Source organism: Pteropus vampyrus, unplaced genomic scaffold (genome assembly GCF_000151845.1).
Source record: "Pteropus vampyrus isolate Shadow unplaced genomic scaffold, Pvam_2.0 Scaffold575, whole genome shotgun sequence".
Lineage (NCBI taxonomy): Eukaryota > Metazoa > Chordata > Mammalia > Chiroptera > Pteropodidae > Pteropus > Pteropus vampyrus.
Window position 1 is genome coordinate 484440 of NW_011889356.1, and position 18954 is coordinate 503393.

Consider the following 18954-nt stretch of genomic DNA (forward strand, 5'->3'; position numbering starts at 1 on the left):
GTCTGAAATCGTCCTCTGCTGTGCCCATCCAGCCACACACCCTACACAGGGCTGAGTCCACCAGACACAAACCTGTAGTCCACTTGGCAAGTGAAGTCTTCCTGGGTATGTGTTTTCCCAGACATGGTTTCTTTCTCTAATTCTTATAAAAATGTAGCATGGACTAGCAAATCACACTCATTGTCAATGTCAAAAAAAAAACACCAAAAGTATTAACAAATAAATTATTTTAATTTCTAAAGGGGCTTAAAGAAATGAATATACAAAAGTTAAGTACTATATAGTCCTAGATACCAGCACAAACATAAAGTGAAATTTAGAAAGAGGACATTAAAAGAGCAACAAAAATATATAAGGTATATAAAAATGAATCTTAAGATGTGCAAGTCTCTAAAAGTTTAAGTATTATTAAAAGATATTTTAAAAGGTCAAAATAAATGAAGAGGTATTTCATGTATTTAGTCAAGAAAATACCAATTCACCATAAACTGATCTATAGATTCAGTGTGATTCCAATCAAATCCCCATGATATTTTTTTCCTAGGACTTGATGAGTTGAATCTGAAATGTATAATCAAGATTATTCCTGAAAAAGAAAAAGAAATTAGGGGGACTTTTCTGCTAGATAGTTAGACTTATTTTCAAATAGTAAATATAGTGGGATAAACTGGAATAAACTGAGAGAACTGAAGAGCAAGCCCCAAGTAAACCAAAGAAAATGGGGACACTTGATTAATGACAGAGGAGGGAAAAATAGAGAGACACAGTCACACATACACACCCCAGACCAGAAGCAGAAAGTGAATTAGGTGACGGGGTGGTGATGTCCACTGTTGCCCCTGCCTGATATATGAGGGGAGAGTTCCTTCTTTTTTTATTTTATTTTTAAAATTTTTTGTTTATGGCGACATTTGCCAACGTAATCCTGCCCCTGAGGTTGCCTCTAGCCCCAAAGCAAAGATGTAACTGATCTCAGCTAGAGGGTTAAACAGCTTAGAGGGATGCTCTAAGAGCTCCCTTCTGCAGACAAAAGTCCAGCCCATCTCCGGGACAAGGAGATGAAAAAGTTTTTGAAAATGAAAAAGTTTCTGAAAATTGAAAAGGGAAGGTTAATTAAGATCTGGAATATAATCTTTTTAATGTGCTGTTTTGAATTCAGTTTGAATGATCCAGTGAGATTTGTCTGTGGGATGCAAGGATGGTTCATATGCAGGGCGGAGATAATATATCTTCAATTATCTGGCACAGTTGTTGTAAAGACTGAAATATAATAATGGAAATGACATTGCTTTGTATTTCTATATGAAGTCATAAAATTAAGAGGATTTTATTATGCACTATTATCTATAAAAATAAGTCTCCTAAATTACCCCCCAAAAATAAATCTATAAAGGGGGAATTTGGGGCAAATTGAAAAATGAGCCCGGAACCAAGACAGAAATCTGAAAGTTAAGGTCCAAACCAAAAACTCCTGTTAGCATAACATAAGCAGGAAACCTGGAATGTTACAGGGGCACAGGCTCTCAGGAATTGTCTTTTTCAACCCTGTGTGTTATGACAAAGGAGACTGAGACCCAGAGAGGACAAATGACTTGCTCAAGTCACAGAGCATATTTGTGGCTGAACCCAGACTAGAACCCACGTTCTTCCTTTCCTCTCTCTCAGGTTCTATCCAGAACCTGGCCTAGTCCATAATGCTACCTTAACAAACACCACTGCCTCTCCCAGGACATTCACTGAGGAATGATGAACTTGGGGGCACTTATTCTCCTGTGTCTACAAGTTCAGTTTACTTATGAGTATAACTTATTCTCCTCCATGTGGAAATCCCTTTGCCAACTCCAAAGCACAAGACAAACTGGACATGTTGACAAAGAGCTTAAGAACAAATTACCCATCTAGCACTGATGCAGACCCAACTTGGGCTGGCAGAGACTATAGCCCAAAATCCCTCTAACTTTTTAGGAAACTGTTTTCAGCTCATCCCTCCCAACTAAGATCTTGAATGTGGGGACAGAGGCATGTAAAAGGATTATTCCATCTGAAATCCTGCTGTTAAGTTGCAAACCACTGCATGCTGTGGGAAGAGAACAGGACCTATTCTTAAAGAAGCAAGATTCAGCTCCTCAGGACAGCAGGGAAGCAAATAAGTGGGTCTAGTAAAGACCTAGGGACCCAGCTTCAGCCAGACCAAGAACAAGACTTAAATCCCAAATATGCATCTCAGTGCCCATCTGGAGGCTGTGAAGCACACTGTGGGCTGCTCTTCTCTCTCGAGCTGGGCAAGGACTTTCTCTCTCACAGTGGCCTCAGGTACAAGACTCACCAGCCTCTCACCCACACCTGTGTCCTCTCCCTCTTAACGGGCCCCTTTGTGGCAGCAGTCCCCTTTATTCACTCATATGTGTGGCCCCTAGTGAGCCTTTCCCAAGGGATGTGAGTGTAATTGAGGTAGAAATAGTCACCAGGCCATATAAGTGCAGGAGAGATCCGGAGCTAGGCTCTACCCCTTCCACAGGCAGCTCTTTCTGATTCCACATCTGGTCCCCTCTGAAATCAGTCTAACATTAGCCTTAGTCTAGGTCAAGAGGGCATCTGTTCTGCATCAGGCTCCAGCTAGATGATAGAGAAGTAGATAAATAAAACAATTTTCTTCTTAGAATTTCCTCTTCCATTGAAAAAGATATGTAAATGCAAAATTAAATAAAACACAGTAATTCCTCCAATATGAGTGCAAATGAGATGCTTGACCTTCCTCTGCCACAAGCACTCCATACAGCCTTGGACAAATTATGTCCTTTTTCTGGGCTTCCAATTTCCCCTCTATAAGAAGAGAAGGCTGGATTAGATGAGCTCGTACTCTGAATCTAATGTTTTTACAATCCAATGATCCCCCTCCCCAGGAGCCTCTAAAAGCATCATTCATGTCCAGAGGTCAGCTCCAGCTCTTTTCTGCTCTGCCCAGAACCCAGGCTGCCCTGCATTCTTTGCTCAAGGATGGCTTCAAGTTACAGCAGACATCTGAGGTTTGTCCCAGAGACAGCCATTCATATCACCTACTGCTTGTGTTAGCCATTAGAGCTCTCACATTATTGCATCTCTGCCCACTGTACATCTGGGGCCACCCCAACAGTCACCCCAACTTCAGGGCCCCTGTTGGCCATAGACCAAGAAGGGTTATTACACAGGCAACTGTCTTCTTGCTGGCCTCCCAGGCCCCAGCCCATCTCTTCTCATGCTAATGTTAATTTCAGCCTCTTATAACACATCTCTCATTATAACATCTTGAAAACTTATTATTTCACAAGTGGTTTTCAACTCAGGTCTGAATTCCTGAGCTTAGTGCTCATGACTCTTCAGACCCTGTTTCCAGCCCGCCTCACGTCTTCTGTCATTACCATTTTTTACTGTCCAACATGTCCCTTACGTTCAAGCTTCAGAGCAAGTTCCCTGCTATTCTTCAGGACTGGCTTGCTGTCCTCACCCATCAAAATTCAGCTTAGATGTGGCCTCCTCCTGGAAGCTTACTCTGACCCCCAGACCACAGGGAACCTAGAATCCTAAAGTGCTGAACCATTCACCTTGGGCTTGCCAGGATCTGCTCGGCTTTGTAACTGACTGGTGACCTCTCACGAGTGCATTCTGTCTCCCCTGCTAGGGCCAAAGTCCCAGAAGAATATGCCTATATCGACCAGCATCTGTCATAATGCACTACATGTAGCAAGTAAAGACTTGTTCAAAAGCAGTGACAATAACCGGACAGAGTACTGAAGGACAGAAGAATGGATGAATAGCCATGAAGGGTGTCATACAGAGGCAGAGTTGCATAGACATAAGTAGAATAAAAAGTGAAATGGATGGGTAAATGAATAAATGAATCCATCTTTTACCTGCATAACTATAATAGGCTTCTAACTTATATTTCTCCCCTCCCCGTCAACAATCTATTATCTTCATAGCAGCCAGAGCATTTTTTCAATGAAAATATGCTTTGTTACATCAAGTAATAACTATATACAAAGATGCAAAAAGTTTTAGTCGTCATCTTCCAGATGTTTGGATCAACTTACGGGAAATGCAGAACTGAAATCTACATACAATCTTAGAAAAAATTTCAGGGGTCCTTTTCAGATTAGGTTTGGTGAGTTGCTCTTTCTCACGTATTTATAATTTCTGCATTTTTTAAATTGACTTCAAAGTACTAATAGTCATACAAATGCTTAAGAAATAAAAGCTACCTTAAGCAAAACCTTCCAATGTCCACCCACATTACTCAAACAAAAGCCAAAGTTCTCCAAATAACCTATAAGAACCTTTCTGATCTTTCCCCCATTATTGCATTAACCTCAACTCCTTGGACTCCAATTTCACTCATATTGACCTTCATACTCTTCCTCAAAACTACCTCAAGGCTTTTTTGTCTGTATTCATCTATTTGACCTCTCTGTCCTCAAATATCCACAGAGCTTACCCTTTCCCTTCCTCCTGATCTCTGTTTAAATATCTGCATACCAGAGAGACTCTCTTGACCATAAATATACAAAAAGCCAATTCTAACTTTTAGAAATCTCTTATCATTCTTTATATTTCTGCAGAGCACTCAGCACCATACTGCAATATCAGCCTGTTTACTGTCTCCCCACACCAGAAAGCTAATTCTACACAGGACCATGTCTTTCTCACTGCTGTTTTCCCCAGTGCCTAAAACAATGCATGGAAGAGAGTAGGTGCTAAGTAGACAGTTGTTGAATGAATGAGGGAGGGAGGGAATGAGTGAATGAATTTGTAACTTAGATCCTTAGCACCTTCGGGCACTTTTCCAAGATGCTCTTATCTGATGTAGCTGCCATTGCCCTATGTCTGTTCAGTTCCAGCCCTGTCCCATGTTGCAACAGATGGACAGCACACATTCTGGGAGGCTCTTTGTAAATGACAAACCTTCTGGAGGGGTGGGGCCAGGACTTGTCTACTGCCTGGTTCCTAAAGGCTACATTTTAAAACTCCACTCTTCCCACCCTCCCCCAGCCATCTCTGCAAATTCCACAGGGTTAAAAGTGCAATCCTAGTAGAAAATGAAGGAAACAAAAGCATCCTCGTTTCCATGGTAGGACTCCTAGGAAGCTGTGTTTCTCTTTCCCCTTCAGGCCTGAGCCCCAAGTACCTCTGCAGAATCCTGCTGCCACCTTCTATTGATCTGATCAAGGAGCCTAATTCCTAAGCTCTCATCAACACTGAAAGAGGGGACAGGATGCTAGAAAAGCAGAAGACGAGATAAGAGGAGTAATCAATGTAGCAGATTCTGGTCTCCCTCTCCTCCTGTTAACACCCTGCAATCACACATAGCCCAGCACTCAACAAACACAGTCTCATCTCCCCATCCCAATGGTCTCCTCACCTGGGCTTCTGGGCTGTGAGGACCATACGAAAGAAGGATGAAGGAAAGGGGTGTGAGGAAGACTTATCAGCTTTGAGTCCTGCTATAAATCCACCATAAATTCCTGTTTGGGGATTGATAGGCGGGAGCTAGATGGTTGTGTTGGGTAAGTGACTGAGTGGAGGCAAAATAGATAATTGAATGAGTGAGGAATCAAGAGTGAGTGAGTTAGAGTGACTGAATGGGCTTTCTGTCCTAGTGCATATGGCATCTTTGCAAGAATGGCTCACTGGGCTTAGTAAGGTCTTCTCTTTAAATTCTCATTTAGGTCTATGTCTAATGATAAAGGTTGGATGGGGAGGTGGCTGGCAATTCCTGATCAGTATGAATCATGCAAGTAACTCTCGAGCTCCACGGAAACTTCATAAGGGTTTGTAAAGCGTCTTCATACAAGCAGCCAAGGAGCCAAGTCAGGACCACCTGAAGGCCCCTCAGATCTCTGCTATCCTCTATGAACCAGGGGGTAGGGTAGATGAAGAAGCCATAGCTCAAGGATACCATGTAAATTAGCTTCCTTCTCCAGAGAGCTCCTTAGAATCATCTGGGACATCACCATCACCAGTACCCACAAAGCTTTTGAATGACAGTCTAATTTGTTTGCTCAGAAGACGATAAAATCTTTGCGGGACAGACATATGGCTGACAGGCACCTCAAATGCAACATATCCTAAAATTAATTATTATCTTCCTCCCCAAATTTACTAATCCCTTAGAATTTCTAAGAATAGTACCACCATCTATTTGATTGCTCCGTTGATAAAATTTCATTCATTCATTCATCCAACAGATATTTGTGGCATGTGTCAGTAACATGCTACCTGCTAAGATAAAGTAATGAGCAAAACCAGATATGGTCCCAGCCCTCGTGGAGCTCATCATTAAATAGGAAAAACAAGCACTGATTATCACATAATAATTATAAATGAATATAAAATTAAAACTATGATAAAGCCTTAAAGGAGGTATGTGGTGTTTTAAAGCCATATAAAATAGGATTAATAGGATGATCTAATTGTGGCAGTCATGGAAATGACAATTAATCTGTAAACTGAGAGATAAGTGGGAATTCAGTAGGCAAAGATGTGAAGGACGCATGTTGTAGGCAGAGGAATGGCAGATGCAAAGCCTATGGCAGGAGAGAGCCCAACAAGCCCAGGGGTTTGAGACGAAGCCAGTGTGAAAGAAGAGAGAGCAAGGGGAGAGCTGGTCAGGAGCATGTAAGGGATGGCAGCAGGGGTCAAACAAACAAGACCTTGTGGGACTAATTAAAGAGTTGGTCTTTATCTTAAAATCAACAGGAAGCAACTGAAATATTTTTAAGGAGAGAAATGACATGATGAGGTTGTGGTTTGAAATGCATTCTGGCTGCTGTGTGGACAACAAATTGGAGGGAGCCAGGATGGTTATAGGTAGACCAGTTAGGAGGCTCTTGTGGTATCCCAGAAAGATGCAAATGGTGCCTTGAACTAGAATGATGCTGGTGGAGATAGAGAATAGATTTGAGACAGATTTACAAGAGAACATCAACCAGACTTGGTGATGGATTGATTGGATATGAGCTTTGAGGGAGAGAGGTGTTGTAGATGCCTGCCAGCTATCTCTGACTTGTACAGCTGCATAAATGAGGAATCCATTCAATGAGGGAGCAGGGGAAAAATGGCATAGATGATAGAGGCTCTGTTCATCCCTCTGGTGACCAAATCAAAGTTGTAACAGAAACAAAAAGTGAACAGCAAGGAAAATCGCCTGAGATCTAGATGAACAAGCCATACAAGTAGGGAGAAATCTGAGAAATCACCCTGCAACAGCAGAAGGTAAGATGGGGCAAAGACGCCAGGCTGCCAGGTCTCGAGTGGCTGAGACAGAGGCTGTAGCAGTGGCAGTGGCAGACTCCTCTTAAAGGGGCCGTGTCTGCAAGCGGACTTTCGTGGTAACAGATCTGCTTGCTCTGAGCACCAGTGCCAGTTCAGCTGTACAAGGGGCACCAGGGACTTACGGGGGGACCCTGAGTTGTTGGAATGAGGGCCAGAGTAAAGACTCATTCTATACAGAAGTGCCAGCGGTATCCATTGTTCCTCTCTTGAGCCTTCTCCTCCCCCAGTGTGTGGACACAGCACTACCATAGCCAAGAGGTCACCAAACTGGATAACAGGGGTCCCTCCACCCAAAGAATTCCCTGAAACCCCACCTCCCCCAACTCATGGCCCCACCGAAGCCACATCCCGGTGTGTCCTCGGAGAGTCAGATACTCCTTGCTGAGCACCGCCTAGACTCACACTGGTGACAACTGGCCTTGGTTTCTGATGTGGCCTTTTGAGGCAACTATAAGCACAGCATCTGTGGATTGCTTGCTGAATTTTAACGGGTGGCCCTGAAGGGCACAGGCTGGGGCTAAATTTGGCCTGCAGCTGAACCTCTCTCAGGACTGCCACTGGACACCTACCACACAAAGCCACACTAATAAGACTGGGAGACTTAAGAGCTTTGCTTAGTACATAGAAACAGACACAGAAAGACAGCCAAAATGAGAAGACAAAGAAGCAGAAACCATATGAGAGAATAGAACAGAGATCCGGAAATAATGGAGTCAAGCAATCTAACAGATGCAGAGTTCAAAACACTGGTTATAAAGATGCTCAATGAACGTTGGGAAATATACATGAATTCAGTGAGAATTTCAACGAAGATATAAAAAAACATAAAAATAGCAATGGAAATTATAAAAGGGAACCAGTTGGAAATGAAGAACACATTATCTGAGAGGAGAAATATATTAAAATGAATTTAAAAAGTGAATAAAGAAGAAGATCCAATGACCTATCTAGAGAATGGGAAAGCCAAGGACACTTAATCAGAATGGCAAGAAAAAAGAAGCCAAGATTATAAAAAGAATTTGAGGAGCCTATGGGACACTATTAAAGGTAAAAATATCTGTGTCATAGGGGTACCTGAAGGAAAATAAGATGTTGAAGAGCTATTTGAAGAAATAATGATGGAAAACTTCCCTAACCTGGTGAAGGAAATAGGCATAAAACCCCAGGAAGCTCAGAGTCCCAAAAACCAGGAAATTAAAGAGGCCCACACCAAGGCACATCATAGTTAAAATGCCAAAGGTTAAATACAAAGAGAGAATCTTAAAAGCAGCAAGAGAAAAGTAGTTATCTGTAAGGGAGCATCCATAAGACTGGCAGCTGATTTCTCAAAAGAAACTATGCAGGACAGAAGGGCATGGCACAAAATATTTGACGTGATGAAAACCCAGGATCTACAACCAAGAATACTTTATCCAGCAAAGCTATCATTTAGAGTTGTAGGACAAATAAAGAGATTCCCAGACAAAAATAAGCTAATGAAATTATCATCACCAAGCCAGTATTTCAAGAAATGTTGGAGGAACTTCTTTAGGAAGTAAAAACATTTATCAAAAACAGGAATAAAGAATGGTAACAACTACATTCCTATCAACAAGTACCTCAAATGGAAAAGAATTAAGAGCTTCAACCAAAAGATAGGGTAGCTGAATGGATAAGAAAACAAGATCCCTGCATATGCTGCCTACAAGAGACCCACTTCAGATTAAAAGACACACACAGACTAAAAGGAAGAGGATGAAAACAGATATTGCTTTAACAGACCCATTGCATTGAATGAAATGGGTCGAATAGAGAAAGACAAATATCACATAATTTCATGTACATGTGGAATCTAAAGAACAAAATCAACAACAACAAAAGTGGAAATAAACTCATAGATACAGAGAATATTTAGAGGGATACTAGATGGGAGGCGGTTGGGGGAACAAAAACGGGCAAAAGGATTAAGGTACAAATGGATTGTTGCAGAATAGACATGGAAATGTAGAGTGTAGCAGGGGGAAGATGGTTAATAATGTTGTAATAAATATGTAAGGAAGAAAAGGGGTACTAGATTTAGTGGGGTGATCACTTTGCAAGTCATGTGGATCTCTGATCGCTATGCTATACAACTGAAACTGGTATATTATCGTATGCCAACTATAATTGAAAAAAAACTCATGAATTGTACAACGTAAATACAAGCAACTAATTGTCTATTATATTTCAATAAAGACAAAAAGAAGCCACTTAATGAGAAACAAAATACCTGAAAGAACCACATATTAATAGGACAGTGTCGAGAAAGAATGCGGAAATTCCGATTTGGACATGCTGTGTTTGAGAGGCCTTTGAAACACCAATCTAGGAGTCCCTTCGACTCCATCATCTCCTTGACTTTCCGCATTCAGTCATCCTATTCTACCTCTTTTCCATTATGTCTTAATTCAAGCCTTTTCAATTATCTCCTAGAAAATTAAAACAATCTCCAGGTTCTATCTCCTCCCAATCCATCCATTCCACACTGCAGATCTTTCTAAATATCACCTCTTCAAAAGTCCCTCCCTGACCACCCAATCTAAAGTACTCTCACCCTATTACTCTTCATCTCAGTTACTTGGTGTTTCTACTCTCTAAAAACATATAATAATTTGTTATATTTACATTATAGAAATAAATATGGACATACACATATATGTCCAGCTCTGTTTCCTAAGATGGTATAGAAGCAATGACGGACCAAAAGCAAGGAGCAGATGTAGACCCAGATCTCAGTTTCTAAATATTATTTTCCACCAAAATAATCTAGGGCTCCTTGGAGAAATGGTTAATTCCATGGCTGGAGCAAGGAAATAATGAAATGATCCTGGAATGTCCTGCTACAGCATATAGTATGCAAGTGCTCAGAGAACATGGGGACAAGTCAAAAGAAACAGGAGCCAGTTAGCAGAACCTCCCACTATCAACTCTGGGACAATTTGAACATCTAAACAAAATATGCAAATTGATTATAACCCACTGAATGAATTAAGAATCTGTGAGTTTATAATGAAAGTAATAAGGGAAGAAGGGAAAAAAAAGGGAGGGAGGGAGAGTAAGAAAAAAGGAAAGATCTTTCTTACGGTAGAATGCCAACTAACTAATGAAGAAATGATGGATTCGAAAGTATCAATGATGATAAAATTAGTGAGTGAAAGTTTGATCAGGAACAAGATATTTACATAAAGCATCTCTGCACAAATTATTAATTACAATGTGAAAAATAGTAATTTTACAGTGGAGAAACTGGTGAACATCACCTCAAGCGGGTGATGAAAGCTTCTATCACCAGCACTGGGGCAATTCCCACATCCTATCCTTGCCAATATAACCTCACTTCAATGATATTCCTGCCCAAAATGCATAGCTTGAAACTAATCATGCAAAACTATCAGATGAACCCAAATTGAGGGATACTCCACCTAATAACTCACCCATATTATTCAAAAACATAAAGGTCATGAAAGCTAAAGCAGAGGAATTGCTCTGGATGAAAAGAAACTGAAGAGATATGACAACTAAATGCAGTGTAGACTGGGTCCTGAACGGGGTGAGGATAGTCGGGAGAGCTATAAAGACATTATTGGGACAGAACTGTACTGTGGCAAGAATATCTACTTGTAAGGAAATACATTCTGAAGTATTTAGGAGTGAAGAGATATCACTTCTCCAATTTACACTTAAATTGATCAGAAATATGAATATTTTATATGTTTTTATATATTTATAATAAAACAAATGTAACAATAAATAAACAATAAAATATAAATTATATAGCCAATTAAATATACATAAATAAAAATAATGTGTTTTTATATTATTGGAGAAAAAGGCAATGAAAGCAATAAAATAAATGGAGTGTCCTATAAATGATTAAAGGATATGGATAGAAAAGGATTTCTTTTACCAGTCTTGCAAATTTTTGTTAATTTGATATACCAAAATCAAGAGTGACATAAAAATTGTTAGTTGAATGCATGAGTGATCCCATACCTAACCATGACCCTCTCCTGCTTAAAATACCTCAGTGGCTGCTCATAACTCTCATGATAAAAATCCAAACACTTCAGCAAAGCCTTTAAGGCCCAGCGATCCATCAATAGCCTTTTGTAATATTTCCCATCTCATCCTTTTTCATCACTACTGACCACCCACATTACACACTCCAGTCACACTAGCTGCTTAAAGTCCCCCAAGTATACCACATTAGGCGACGCTTTTGTGCCTAAGTGTGCGCTGCTCTCTCAGTCTAGAATGCCCTTTCCTTATCCTCCTGGAAACTTCCTGTTATCTTTCAAGATCCAGACAAAGAATTTTCACCTCTGAGAAGGCCTCTCTGATTGCCCCAATTGGGGATAACACTTCCTCTTCTGATATACCAATACATCCAGTACCTGTCGTGATCCTATCTCACAGACCCACCTGTCACTTTTATGTTGTCCAAACAACTTTCTGTATCTTCCAAGAGAGCCCTTGCCTTGAGTCTTTTTCATTATCTTCAAAAAATACAGAAGAATGAGGAAAATTAGTTCTTCCTTTATTTTACACACAAGGAAAGCGAGGACCAGAGAGGGTAAGATAACATTGTACTCAGAGCCTGAGCTAGAACTGGAATCCAGATCTCTTGACAATCAGCCCAGTGTTCTTTCCCAGAATATGGATGGAAAAACAAGGAAGGATATGCCATTTGTGGTTTGCCTATTCTATGCCAGACACTACGCTTCAAATAAACATGCTAGTTCTAGCATCACCACTGCATTATAAGGAACCCCATTCTGGAGACAGGGAAACAGGCTCCAAGTCAGACCCAGACAGATCTACAAAGCCCATGTTCTTTTATCTGCACATTGCCATACGTAGGCTACCTCTGACCCTCCATCAGAGGACCTGAGAGGGCCTGAGTCAATTATCCTGTCCCTCAACAGTATTGGTCTTTTAAACCGGCACCACACGCAGGCCCAGAATGCAGCCCACACCCTTTGACCACAGGCTTCATTTCATATGGCTTCCAAACCCAGTATATTTGGGTTGTAAGACAAAACCTCCATTTCTTTAGCAGAAACTGAACACTACACACAATTACCAAGCCAAATTGCTGACACTTACAGACGCTGCATCATGCCAAATGGGGTCTGGTCTGCCCAGAGATGTCCTCAGAAGATCCAGGACTCCCCCAGGGCTTGGCACTGAGGGGACCCTGGAGCTGGGGGAGGGGAGATCAGGCTGGTTTGATCACAGAGTCTGGATGAAGGCTCCATTCCCAGGATAGAGATTGTTCCAGAGGAGAAGTGAAGCCGCAGAAGCCCAGTGCTACTGAGGGGGAAGCAGGGGATCCCTGCCCAGGCCACGAGGCCTTCCTCACCCCTCCTTCCCACAGAGCAGCAAGCTCCCCTCAGGCTGTAAATGCCAACATTACTGATGATGTTCAGGTCCTCGGGCCAGAGACGACAGGTTCTTAGCCCTTCCCCAGTGGACCCACAGGGGTGGATTCTCCTGCTTCCAAGCCTTTGAACTGGGGGAGAGATCAGCAGACATTCACTACAGACTCTGGCATCAGACCCGGGATGGAATCATCACTGGCTCTGACCTCAAGCAAGTCATTTAATCTCACATGCTTCAGTTTCCCTATCTTTAAAAGTAGTACCTGTCTCACAGGACTGTTCTAGAGGTTTCAGGAAACAAAAGGCGCAAAAAAACTAACAAAAAGGTTAGCACTTTAATACATGGTAAATAAATGTGAATAAGCCTACTCTCACAGAAGTTCTGATCATCTCACCCAATACGCTCTTGCTGGAATTTAAACCTGTTTTTACTTGGTAGAGCCTAAGTCCAGGGAACAATCAGAATCCTCAGCAGAGATGAAATCAAGTCTTAGTCTTACCTTTTTGAGATGACATTTACTTGGAAAGGAGCAAACCCCTACCTGCACCAACTCACAGCTCATCACCCAATGCCAGGCATTTCCTAGGACCTCAGGCCAATGAGTCCTCCTTTTCACTTTATAATCAAATACTTCTGGAAGGATTAGTCTTAAACATGGGCAACAGCCACCAGCGTGGGTGGCCTACTGCATACCAAGAAGCAGAATCCCAACACAATGCCTAAAAACCCACCATCAGAGTCCTTCTAAGCACTCCTTAGTGCTAAACTTTGCCCCACTCTGCTTCCCTTTCCAAACATTAATAGCCTTGGGCAAGGTAAGATCTTCTTGGAATGAATCAGAAGTTTCACCGACTTCGCAATATGGCCAGAGTCCTGCCCTATATTCAGATGCTCCTGGTGACCCACATCTCTTGCAGGTAAGAGGTGAAAAATGACTCACTTGGCAGACTTGAGACCCCCTTATTGGGAAGGAGAAAGGAGTGTACACTATCCTATGGCTTTGCAGATCCGGGGTAGAGGGCAGAAAAGCCCCCTCCTGTGTGTCTCTACATTCCAAATCCCACTATCTTTGTCCTAAGCTTTAGCTCCAGAAGGACCATCTCTGATCAGAGACTATGTAGTCCAGACTGGGGGAAGCCGAGCTGATGTCCAAGAGACACAGACCTCCTAGCAGAGCCCTGGACCTAGGCAGGGTTACCATGAGGAGGAGGTGGCCAAGGGGTCAGGGCCAGGCTTAGGGCAAGGATCAAACTCCTTCAGGCGCCCAGACACTTGTACTTTTGAGACAGAGAAGAGCTGGCAGCTGAAGCACTCAGAGCAGGGGGCGTTTATCAATGGCCCAATTCATTCTCAACAATCCCCATTGTCTGAACCAACACAGAGATAGGCATTATCCCCCAGAGTCACTAGGAAGAAAAGCCCCAGGAAATGGTCATGAATCAGAGTCTCAAGATACAGATGCCAAAATTGAGACATATGGTTTGAAAACTAGATAAAATATTTGAAATTGGAGATGTCCCAAAAAATCCATGCAATATGGTTCCCATCCTGAGAGACCAATACAATGCAGTTCTTGGTTGTTCATTCACTTATTCTGATATTTCTACAAAAGATGTGGGAGTTTACAGTTAAAGATGTGCTACTATGAAGTTCTTAAAGCAGAAATTAAAAGTCAAAGCCAGAGTTCCAATTAACACAGTTACTAGAATGAAGCAATATGATGGACAGAGGGTTCTGAGCAGCCAGAGTAAGAAGAGGAACTCTGGCTGCTCAGTTACAAGGGGAAAGATTATGTCAAGAGCTCGGGAGTCAAACAGACCTGTAGAAATTCCTTGAACATTCTAAGCCACAATTTCCTTATCAGAAAAAAAGAAAAAAAAAAAGCGAGGGAGGAAGGAGACTATTAACCTAACAAAGTTCTTGTAAAAAGTAAATGAAATAAATCATATATTAAAGATGCAATAAACGGTGGTTGTTGTTATTATTATCATTATTCTGTTGTCTGATTTCTCTTCTTACACTGGCACTATGTTAACTTGGTGGGGTTGCCCTTGATGCTCTGCTTCCTTATTGTTGCTCTGAAATTCTGATTGGCAGGTATAGGTATTTGATTAATTTAAAAATGGGGAAACAGCCAGAAACTGAGTCATCAAGACTCCTCTAGTTTTCCAGAGCCTTTATTAAATGCTAAGGTGGCTGGGGGTCCCCACAAAAGAGAAGGCTATGGAAGGCACACAGACTTCCTTCCCCTGCCACCTTCACTCTGCAAGAAGGCTGCCAAGATGACCACAGCCTGTCCTTATTCTACCATTTCCAAGGGGCGGGCCGGGAACCAGGCCAGGGGAAGGTAGATCCCAGCATTCTCTCAGGAAACTGCAGAAGCCCGTCTGCTCCCCTGCATTACAGAAATTGGTAGAGTGAGAGCTCAGGCACTCCTCCGACCAAACCATAAACGCTAAGGAAGAAAAAGTCAATGTCATCTTTCTAACTTCCCAACTGAAGGAGTACATTTAGTCTGGGCACCTACTGAAGCCTGTCCAGAGGAGAATGATCAGGATGGGAGAGATTTAGAAGCAATAATAATAATAATAACGACAACAACCAACTTATATTTTAGGACCCCTACTCTTCCAAGCACTGTTTAGTGTGTCCCCAGGAGTCCCTGGGGAAGGAGGTCAGGGAGAACAAGATTCTGTCAAGAAAAGAGATAACCACTGAGAGAGGGGAGAAGAGCAAAGCAAAGGCTGGCTCTTCAGCCTCACCTACAGATAGGAGAATCAAGATAGGATTAATCACAACCTAAGAAGAGAAGGAATCAGCCTAGTACAACTCCCTTTTCCTCCCAGTCACAAGACTGCAGGGGCCCCAGCCCACAGAAGGCCACTGCTTTTCTGCTGCAAGGGGGAATTCAGAGTATAAACTAGAGCCTGGAGCAAATTACAGGTGTGAGCTCTGCCTCAGCCTTGTAGGACAGACCTTTTCACTTGACAGAGGGCAAAAGCTGCTTCTAAGGCCCAGATCCTGAGGCCCCAGGCTCCATGGGCAGCCTCGGTTCCAGATCAAATGTGACACCCCAAAGCACTGTATCGCCATCTGCCCTGACCCCCAGCCAAAGCCCCTGACTTCAGACATTCCTTATTGAAGCCAGATTTTTTAGACTCATTGTCCAAGGTGCCATATGTGGGCTAAACAGGACCTAAAATGGGGGTTTGGAGGCTGAAAGTGGGTCAAGCCAGGAGTGCATGTTTGCGTATATGCATATTTTACACATGCAGGTGACTGTTGCATGCATACCATCGTCCACAGATATAAATGTTGAAAGTACATGGGTGTTTGCATGGTTGTGCTGAGATGCATTCAAGACTGGCATGTGTAGGTAAGAATGTGTATATACACGAGCAGCTGTGAGTATGTGGGTGTGGGTGCCCTGTATTTGGGGGTGGGCATGACTGTGTGTGTGGTCTGCTTATCCCCTCTCATTGTCCTCCTGCCTTTTCTGGTGTGACACTTGGCTCCCTCCAAGCTGTCTCCCCGCCCTAGCCAGCCAGCTGGGGTTACGCAGAGCCCCATTCACTCCAGTGTTGGGTGAAGGCTCTGAGCTCCTGCCCTTTTTACAGTCCTGAGAAACTAGAGCCTCATGACCTGTTACAGAGAAGACACCTCAGCTGGGGACAAGTCAGGTCACCCTAGAAAGTCCAAGTTCAGATAATAGTCTTTATCTCCCGGCTTCTGCCATCATCAGCTGACTCACAAACATCTATCCATCTACACATGCACTTGCTCAGCCCACATGGAGCCTTCCTACCCAACACATGAATTCACTTCCAGAGGAGCAGACAAGGTCCACACAAGACTTTCGGGGCCACAAAGACACACATGCCACCTATGGGCACACTCTAGGCCTACCTACACCTTAGTCTCCACATACACTGATACTCTCCCACACACACTCACACCTTGAAACATGTGCTAGAAAGTTCCATAAACTAATACATCAGTTCAGACACACTTCCACCCACGGACATTCACACTGGCACACTTAATTTAACACCTACTATCCAAATAGTTACACACACGCTCTATTCCCAACTAGGCTGATGGGTGCAGCACCGGCCCCTGAATCCAGCCAGCAGAGTTGTGTCTACTTACTCTGAGGAAGCGGGCGGGCTAGAGGGGTAGCGTGCAGCGGCCAGAGGTGGCAGGGCGCAGCTGGGGATCCAGAGGCCGCGCGCGCAAGCGGCACGCTCGGCCGGCCCAGTCCGAGGGGCCGTCCGCTGGCCCGCGCTCCCGCCCCGCTCTGCCCCCCGCCCGCCCGCTCCCAGGCCTCTGCAGGACCTTCAATAACAGCAAGCTCCCTGCCAAGCCTCTGTCCCGCGTCAGCCTTTGCTGCCTGGAGTCTCAGTCCGGCCGCAAGGCTATTTTGGTACCCCCGGCAGTGGAAACGTAGCGCTCTGTGGGGAGCGCTGGAATGGGGACGCGGTCAAATCTAATTAGAGACCTGGCTCACCCCGGGGTAGGCGGGAGTCACCGCGGGTAAGCACCAGGGAGCCTCTGAGCCATCATAGCAGGGGTGCCCACATGCGCCCCGCATGCCAACATCTGGGGAGCAGAAGGGAATGCGCCGTGGTGGTGATCGTTTCCCTTGGAGCTGAAACAAAACAAGGAGGGGTTTGGGTGCGGTTCACATGCTCTGCGGAGGAAGACGCCAAACTTTGAGCAGCCCCCAAACGCCTGGAATGCAACTTGGTTTATTCGCCACAGGTGCTTCCCTTTGGAACCTAAATGGCCACATAAGATCGCCAATCTTCATATCACTGCCCTGTCAAAAATGACAGAGGGTGGTAGCTGAGACTCCTAACTTGGGGCACATCAAACTTCTCCTCTGGACTATTTTATGTCAAATGGTTAAGTCTAGAGAGGAAAGCTGATTCCTACCCAAAAACTCAGGAATGTTGCATTCTTGAACTGAAAAGAAGCTTTAAGGTCATTCCATCCAACTCCTTCCTCCTTGCCATGAATGGGGAGAGGGGACACTTGAGGGCCTCTACCCACTCTTGAGGATCACGTAGGAGAGGCAGCCTCTAGCCTCCTCTGAGTCCTGTTCCCAAGTTTGAACCCTCTCATTGGCAGAAAGTTCTCCTTAGCATCTAACTTAAATCCCCTCTGTGCAAATTATGTCAATATGCTCGGGGTATGTGTTCAGGGGGAGGGCCAGCTCCATCTCTGTGACACAATGACCACTCCAAGGCCCTTCTCTTCCTTGAGGCTAATATCTTTGTTCCCTTTTTCAGGCCCTGACTAAAACTGACTATTGCTCCCTGGCCTTGGACACACTGCAGCTCCTGACATTAACTCAACTGCCTCAACTCACTGGGAACTCCTGGCTCTGTGGGTGCTCAAATCATTTCTCTCAGACAAACTAGGTACTACTCCAGCCTCCATCCATCTGGGGACAGCCTGATTCTACTCCCTAGTCAATTGAGAGGAGCTTCATTTCCTATCTCAACAAAGATTGTCTCGGTGCCCAGGCATAGAGCTTGGGCCTCAGATACCCATATGGCTGGGCTTTAACACTGGAGCCATGGCCTTCCTCAAATGTGCAAAGTTTGCAGAATCTTTTCTCTGAGTCTGTTTTCTGGTAGGTCAGGTAATATAATAATAATAGTATGGACTTTGTCCACAAAGAAACCTGACTTTACGTCCTGCTTCTACCACTTTCTAACTGTGTGTCCTTGGACAAGTCACTTAACCTCTCTGAGACTCAGTTTTCCCATATTTACACTGGTGACCATAATGGTCTCTGTCTAGCTCATGGGCTATTGAAAATATGAGATGAGTTTAGGAATGTAAAAGTACCTAGAAAGCTAAGATATTTTCTAGTATGCTAGAAATGGAATGAGGCTTAGATCATAAACAGGATAAATATTAGCAAAAAGCCTCAGAGATTTATTATTTCCAGGACCAAATTCTGTGCCAGGCTTTCAGGACAAGAGAAAAGCAGACTTAATTTGCTAGGTATTCCCTTAGGACACTTGGTGTGAATGTCCCCCACCTGCATTTCCCAAAACAGAGGCGCGCGCGCGTGCGCGCGCGCGCGCGCGCACACACACACACACACACACACACACACACATTTTCCCAGATACCTACTGCACAGCGCAGCCTCCTTGGCTCCTGTTGGCCCCATAGGCCCCAGCTGCCTATACCCTCGCTGGCTGCCTCTCCATTCTCGGGAGGCCGCCTCAT

At 43.6% G+C, this 18954-nt stretch overlaps 1 protein-coding gene across 1 annotated transcript in view; it reads right to left on the bottom strand.

Moving 5' to 3' along the window:
• The window catches only part of INSC (INSC, spindle orientation adaptor protein), a 121894-nt gene extending 102940 nt beyond the window's left edge, over positions 1–18954 (bottom strand). Inside the window, exon 1 of the mRNA XM_011384400.1 lies at positions 18859–18954. Within this exon, the coding sequence (XP_011382702.1) occupies positions 18859–18954 (96 nt within the window). The remainder of the gene's footprint in view (positions 1–18858) is intronic.